General features: G+C 40.3%; 1 protein-coding gene across 5 annotated transcripts in view; it reads left to right on the forward strand.

The window, feature by feature from the left end:
* OTUD4 (OTU deubiquitinase 4) overlaps nucleotides 1–7887 on the forward strand; it is a 39438-nt gene that overhangs the window by 16619 nt on the left and 14932 nt on the right. For 3 of the 5 annotated variants that reach the window (XM_042468399.1, XM_042468402.1, XM_042468403.1), the window contains exons 9-15: nucleotides 571–628; nucleotides 1534–1651; nucleotides 1762–1826; nucleotides 2709–2809; nucleotides 4342–4466; nucleotides 4717–4888; nucleotides 5405–5570. In XM_042468399.1, coding sequence (XP_042324333.1) covers nucleotides 571–628; nucleotides 1534–1651; nucleotides 1762–1826; nucleotides 2709–2809; nucleotides 4342–4466; nucleotides 4717–4888; nucleotides 5405–5570 — 805 coding nt within the window. The remainder of the gene's footprint in view (nucleotides 1–570; nucleotides 629–1533; nucleotides 1652–1761; nucleotides 1827–2708; nucleotides 2810–4341; nucleotides 4467–4716; nucleotides 4889–5404; nucleotides 5571–7887) is intronic. The other 2 variants (XM_042468400.1, XR_006104066.1) reach the window with 2 other exon arrangements.

Consider the following 7887-nt stretch of genomic DNA (forward strand, 5'->3'; position numbering starts at 1 on the left):
TTCTTACCTGCTTCTCTCCATTGATCGAGGCGAATGACAACAACAATGAACAAACAAACAATATCAGTTAAAACACTGATGGACAAATCAGTGTTTTAAATGGACAAATAAGATGTATGCTTACACTTTGTAAACCGCTTAGGGAGTGCTTAAGTGCACTGATAAGTGGTATAGGAATGCACTTGCTATTGCTACTTGCTTGCTATATACACATATTGAAACAATCCACATCTAAAATTCATTATTTAATATTCACAGTTTAAAAATCTTCTGAATAAACCTGCTGGAAGAGACTGGTCTTTAATGTTCTTTTAAATTCAGACAACATATACAGCACTCTAAGGAATCTCTTCCAGCAGTTTAAGGAGAAGAGTGTTCCATATATTGGCTACCATTATACTGCATGCTTAAATGACTAGTCAAGATGTTGCTTTAAGTGTCAGACCACATGTTTGTGATACAGCAAAGCCAGGAATCATCCAGTACACATTTTGAATATCTGCCAATAACTTGTTGGTGTCAAAACAGATCTTGCTTTGGTAATATTTCTATATCTTTTTCTCTTTACAGAAGAGAATTGGCTGCAACAAGTCATGCAAATGGGATTAAGCCAATTGTGGGGAAGAAGGTATTTTCACTGATATTGACTTGCAGTTTTTTTAGGGGTTGTGCAGACAGCACCAAAGGGGTGGCCTCTAGCCACCCCTTTTACAGCCAGACTGGGGCTGCGGCAACCTCACGCTGCAGCCCCGAACTGGCCTTTCCAAGGTGCAAAAAGGAGCTGCAAAAAACAGCTCCTTTTTGTGCCCTGGAAAGGGCACGATAGCTGCAGTGCAGTGCTTTATGGTGCTCCTTTGGTGCTGCGTGTGGACGCAGCGCCAGAGGAGCACCGTGATACTGTGCGCCAGGCAGTGCAGCGTGCAGCATCACACTGCCCTGGGGTGGAGCTGGGGCGTGCATTGTGTAGTTACTATGCCCCGACTCTGCCCCCAATTATAATCATTGATGTCCACGGTAAATGCATTTAGGATTTCAGGCTCTTTTCAGGCTCCTAAATGCATTTACCATGGAATAGACATCAAAGATTATAGTGGGACTTCAGATCACCTTTGTGCCCTAAATTGCATTATGTTTTGGTGGAATGAAAGTTACTTTTACACCTGTTGTGTAGCTTTGAAGGAAAACTAGCTTGTTCCATTAGCCAATCTGTCAAACGTGTGATCAGAAAAAAAGAGAGAGAAATTCTAGTTGCTAAGCAGTGACTCATTGTTTGTGTGTTATGCTGTTAGAAAACTTTCCTGTATGTGCCAACACATCGGTGATGTATTTGGCTCTCACCTCTTTGGCTATCATGAATATTAGGCTGTTTAAGATTTTTTTAAAAAATTAAAGCTTTATATTGTTTTTGAATGTAAACACTGATATTGCAAATAATTCTGGCATAAACTCTGTGACTGCTTTAAATTGATAATGTTTATGTGCTAGCATTCTTTTATTACTGATTTTTCTTTTTATGTAATATTTTTTGCACAGCAGGTTAAAAAAGATGGGAAAGCTATCTCCATTACCTTACCTAGAAAAGTTCTTAGGGCACTCAACGCATCAGTTTACCAAAATATTGAATATGAAGATTGGCAGCAATCAAAACGAGGTAAGATTCAATGTTTCAAACAGTAAACAGGGGCTTTTGTGAGGAGAAAGGATGTATCTTTTTGTGTTCATCTAATGGTGTAATATAACGTCTTCTTTTTGTGTTTGCAGATCAGCAAAAACGAGATTTTTCCATTGCTGCTGGTATGCAGTATTCAGTTGGAGATAAATGTAAAGTAGGTGGCATTGTTACCTGAGTAACTCCACTTTCTAGTTTCTCTTTCTTCAGTCTCATGTAGTATTATTACCATTTTCCCACAGGGTGCTACTTTTTTCCTGGTAGAAGCTTTGTACTTTTCAGTAACAGACACATAGTTGTGGAGAATGAGTGTAAGGTAACAAAAGGAGCAGGGTGAGAGTACCAAATGAACAAAGAAAGAACAAGTATTTAATTACTGTATTTAAAAACAGCTGAGACATTTCAGAGACCAGTGCTTTTTCTCCAAAAGCTAGAAATATAAATATAAAACCAAAAGAAAACACAATTAGTGATAGTAATGCTTCAAAATTAATGAAACCTATGGCAGAACAGTGTCTGTGTCCATCAGCTATTTTTAAACAAGTATGCTTCTAACAGTCAAAAATGTGTATGAAAAAAACAATGTTAGCTGTTTCTTGACTCATTTTCCTGAATTGCTTTTTATACTTCATGACTAATTAAATCTTTCCCTTTTTTCTTATTACAAATGGATATAAAGGAGGCAAAACGACAATTGTGGGAAATGGTGAGAGGCTGTTGAGGAAGCAGGGTGCTGCTGTATTCCAAGGAAAAAGCAGTGTTGATTTCTCCCACTGAAAGATTGTGGGACATCCTGATATAGAGCTGGAACAGACTGGCTCTAAAAGCCAGCTTCCTGGCGGCTTGGGAGCATGGCGTTTATGCGCTGCACACCCCCAAGATGTCTTGAAGCTGTCCAGCTGTTTACACATGGGCAGCTTCAAGACGCTCTGACCAATTGGTTCAGGAGAAGAAGGGCAAACAGTGCACTGACATGTGAGGTATCTTTAGGAGAGATTCCTCCCCTTTTGTATTTATTCTCCTCTTTGTTACATCATAGGTGCGTTTAGAGCATAATGGAAGGTTTTATAATGCTCACATCCAAGAGGTCCAGTCAGCAAATGGGCCAGTTGTTGTCTTTGTAGAAGAACTTGGTGCCAAGTAAGTAAAATGTTATGAAAACATCTGAGTGGTAAGAAATTTGGACAGTGGTACATGTAGTGGACTAGATGACCATTTTCCAGAGAGGCAGTAGTTCTGTCCTGTATTATACAGAGGTTTGGACTAGGTAACCTACAAGATCTCTTTCAACTATAATTCTACAAATGAATGTTGTACTTTACACATTTGAATAGGCACAATGCAAAATGAGTTGGGGAAATGGCACTTTCTGTTTAGTGGCACATTGTCTGTCTGGCAGCGTATTAAAAAGAAGACTTATAGGCCCTGTACAGACAGGCCAAAATAAAGCTGCTTTGGGTCACTTTGGAGGTATGCTGTTTAAATGATGCATGCATCGTAAGAGTCCGAAAGCCGTGCCAAAGACACACTCCAGTTCTAAGGACTGGAGCATGGCTTTGGCACATCTTCCAGACTCTTAGGATGTATGCATCATTTAAACAGCATACCTCTAAAGTGACCTGAAGCAGCTTTATTTTGGCCGGTCTGTATGGGCCCATAGTTGCCACTTAATTCGGGGCTTGATTCTTTTGAATCTGCTTCTCTAAAAGTGGTCAGATTTTGTAGACTTCATATCTCTGACCCTGACTGTCATTACCACAAGCTAAGGCATCCTTTCTCACATAGTCTCGTGTTTCCAGGCATGTTGGCCATGCTGGAAGGGAATAATGGATATTGTAGACCAACACTAGGTTGGGAGAGTTTGAGTTAAAGCCATACTGTAAGCTAGCTCCAGGTTGTATTTACATGTAGTTCCCTTTTGGAAGTAAGGCAGCTGCTATGACAATTGAAGTGTGTGTGGGTAATAATAATAATAATAATAATAATAATAATAATAATAATAATAATAATAATATGTTTTATTTATATACCGCTATTCCAAAGATCATAGCGGTGAACAGCAAGTAAGCTAATTAGCAAGTGTGGGTATGTGCTAGTCTATCTGTAAATAGGAATGTATGATTTGGTAACACAAACATCTGTGCTAATAATGTTCAGATAAATCTCCATTACAAAAAATCATGCTTGATATACAAGCTAGCATTTGCTGGGAAATTCTGCTAAGTCATTTCTTGCCATGGGTTGTAGAGAAAATTCTTCTACATCCAAAAAGAAATAAAAAAGTTCTCAGAATTATGCTGTTGCATGGTATTACAAGTCCACTTGAAAAATAACACAAAACACCTGTTCTAAGGGTGGCACATATTTCCTGGGTCCAGACTGGTAACTTGGGTGGTATGTGGGTTGCAATATGAAATTATGATCCAAAACACACTGCAGAAATAAGCCTGTTTTAACTAACCTGGCTCAGTGCTAAGGAATCCTGGGAATTGTAGTTTATTGTATCACCAGAGCTCTCTCATAGAGAAGGCTAAATGTCTCTCAAAGCTACAGTTCCCAGAATTCCCTAGCATTGAGCCAGGGCAGTTAAAGTGTTCTCAAGCTGGATTATCTGCAGTGTGTTTTGGACCTATGATAGATGCTATGGCACTTCTGTTCTTCCTCCTCTGCAGGCACTCAGTGCTGCTGAAGAACCTTAAACCACTTCCACAGGCATCTCCTGTAGAAAGCTGGAACATTGTGCCAGGGAAGAAGATTAAAAAGCTGACTCCAGTGCATGGGCAAAACATCCAGACAGGTAAACTGCCTTTACAGTTGGGTTATCAGACATTTGGCCTAGACTCCATGACCAGAGTTCTGTTCATGCAACAGGACCTCCCCTTTGTCTTCTGCTCCCCCTTCCACAAACATTCCAGTGTAGATTTGTGAACAATCCAGCAGGGGTGGGATGAAATGAATTCTATTATTTTTCTGTTCTGCTGGCAGGCAGACAGTATTAGATACACCTATCCCTACCCATGATGAATTAAGAATAATATGTATTCCAGATGCAGATTGCAAAGCATCAAAGAATCCAAACAGGCCAATCAAACCCGCATCAGCTTTGCCTCCTCGACTTCAGGGGGCAAGGCAGCATCACTTGTCCTGTCCTGGTATGCAGCCCCAGCAGTCTTCTCTTGAGCGCAGAACTTCAGGCAGAAATTCCTTACAGTCTGTAAGGTGAACCCACTATATTTTACTTTGTTTGGGGGATTGGTGGTTTGTTCTTAGAATTTGCTATGACTTATGGATTGTTACTTATGAATATTTTTTGATACTTAAAAACTGATTCATGCCTTGCACAGAAGATTACCAGTAATTCTCTTCATTAGATTTCTGATCTTTATCTTATAGATCTTAAATTGTAGCGATAACTGTTGGGTTCTTCCTAATTAATGAGTTTGCCCTTGGTTTTACCAGAAATCTGAACAGAGCTGGTCAGGTAGCTAAATCTGCCAGTAAGGATGGTTTTCTTCCTGGAGTGACCAATTTTAAAGTAGCATTAATGATTATCCAATAAACTGCCAAATATTTTTTTTTTAAAAAACCCAAAGATTACCTTTTGGGTATTGTGGCACAATAATTTCTTAGCTGCATTTTCTAAAAACAAGCCCAAATGAAAATATATTTTATGGTGATGGAGTATCGTAATTATAGTTTCAGTCACTGAACTCTTCCTTTTTCCTCCTTCTCCAGAAAGCCAGAAAGAGCACGTTCAGAGAGAACAGAAGAGTCAACAAATAGAGATGGTAACTATTTTGGCCTTTCTCCAGAGGAACATAAAGAGAAACAAGCCGTAGAAGAAATGTATGTACTTCATGAAATTCAGTTCCAGGATGAAGAAGCCTTTCCTGCCCTTTCGGTATGTGTTTCTAAAACACCCTGCACTAGAGAAGGGGGCACTTGCAGCCATGACTGTTCTGGATGGGGAATTTTGGCAGTTGTAGTGCACAAAAGGATTTCCCCCAGCAGCATCTGCTGCTGCTTATAATGAATCCTTTACCTGTTTATGAATAGGGAATTCAGATGGATATCTAGGTGGCTACTGCTCCTTTCCCCTCTACCAAATCACAACCTGATGTGTCTTCATGAGAGTTCTTACTCTTGTATACTGTATACAATGGTCCTGTTGGAGTATAGATAATCCTGTCTTAAAAATTCCTAACTATCCAGCAAGAGAACCAGTGCCACACAGTGGGGTTCTGGCATGCTGAAGCAAACACTAGTGCTATCACCACAGTTGGCATAGTTTCACCAGGTGGCAAGGATGCCAAGCCAGAACTCTAGGCGAGTACAGTCTGTTCGCTGTATCCACAGATTTTGCATCCATGGATTCAACAATCCATGGCTTGAAAATATCCCTTCCTTCCAAAAAATCCCAAAACAAACCTTGATTTTGCAATTTTATCTATGACTGGAGACCAGGGTTTGATTCCCAGCTTGGCCATGAAATCCACTGGGTGACCTTGGCAAAGTCACATGCCCTTAGCCTTGGGGGAAGGCAATGGCAAACCTTTTCTGAACACATCTTGCCAAGTAAGTCCCAAGTAAAGATGTATGCATCTCATGTAGTTCTTACAACTGGCAAGCTCATTGTGTAATAGTTGTGAAGACCACAAACATTCTGCAACTGTACATTACAATGGAACAAACTGCTTGGATGGGATACAAGCAAAGGATGTGGTGAGGTTCTTAGAACTTTCTGGTGGTCAAAAGGAAGTTGCAGGAAGTCATTAGCTTGTTTTATTTTAGCTTTGTTTTTATTTTTCTGAGAATGTGTGAGTAAAATGATTTGATTCTTAGTTTTGGTGAGCTTGATTATAACAAGAAACAATGTTTCAAGTAGGAGTGTGTCTGTGTGTTTTGTGTGCCCTCAAGTTGTTTCCACTTGTGACAACCCTAAGGCGAACCTGTCACATGGTTTTCTTGGTACATTTTGTCAATGGTGACTTGCCATTGCCATCCTCTGAGGCTGAGAGGTTGTGACTTGCTAAAGTCACCCAGTGACAACCAGAATCCCAGTTTGAATTTTACCCTACATTTTAATTCATAATATTTAGGTCCATCCCTTTTTTAAACTAGGAAGTTATGTGATACTCACCTTTGTGTAAGCCTACACAATAGGGATGTTGTCTTTTGAAAAAAAAGGACCTAAAAGACTCATCATGAATTTGGTTGAGAAACACCAGCAGCCTCTTCTCAAAATGGTTGATAATTTGACTGCTGGTAATTAAATTGATCTTATACATGCATACCTTCATTAACAAAGCCCCTCAGAAAGAAGTCTCTTTTTACAAAGTCATTTTATGCCCAACTTGTTTTTCCCTTGTTCTTTTGTCTAGCTGGAAGGTATTTTTTAAGCATTACTGGGATAATGGGGAAGGAGGGCTTGAGAAACATTGATATTTGGTATCAGGTTGCAGCAGCGTGTCTGTAGCAGTAGCAGTCACGGGATGTGTGGACTGAACTGGGTGACACCCTAGAAGAGGGAAGATGACACCCAGTTGGCCCCCCACAGGCACTCTTTGGGCTTGCGCAGGTGCTGCTCCAGGGCTCAGTGGAGTCTCTGGGCTGGGCAGGCAGTGGGTGGCCATTATTGTAGCCTGGGGGGGGGCATTTCTCCTACCCATTTGGGTGCTTGTTCAGCTTAAGCAATGCTTCCTCTGGCCCGTATGGCAATTTCCTCAGCCCCAGAAGTCCCACTGGATGTCCCGCCCCCTAGTAGTCCCACCCCCTGCACTGGGTAAAACCCGGTTCAGGATCCTCACTGGTCTGTAGTAAAAAATGTCATAAAACTTGAGAAAGAATTGATTTCTATTTTAATTCTATTGTACTGTAGGAGGGTGTTTCTACTTACATCAGGCAAGGTGAATACCAGCTGCCTCCAAAATCCCTTATAAGCCTGTATGAATAGCAAAACAGAGAGAAAAGGGGAGAGTAGATAAGCCAGTTTCACCAAGTTCTCCCAGCATGTTAAAAAACACCACAAAGATCTGTACATCTGGCCAATAAAAAGAGAGATCATAAGAAAAGTAGAGGCTGGTGGAAGAAAAAGAAATCATTACCTATGCAAGGTTTACTTGACCTAGTTTAATTTACGCATACATATTGTTAGTTGAATATTAATTTTTGTTGTTGTTGAACTGGTCTTCTTTTCTGTGATGCAGGAACCTGTCCAT

Source organism: Sceloporus undulatus, chromosome 5, assembly GCF_019175285.1.
Source record: "Sceloporus undulatus isolate JIND9_A2432 ecotype Alabama chromosome 5, SceUnd_v1.1, whole genome shotgun sequence".
NCBI classification, from domain to species: domain Eukaryota; kingdom Metazoa; phylum Chordata; class Lepidosauria; order Squamata; family Phrynosomatidae; genus Sceloporus; species Sceloporus undulatus.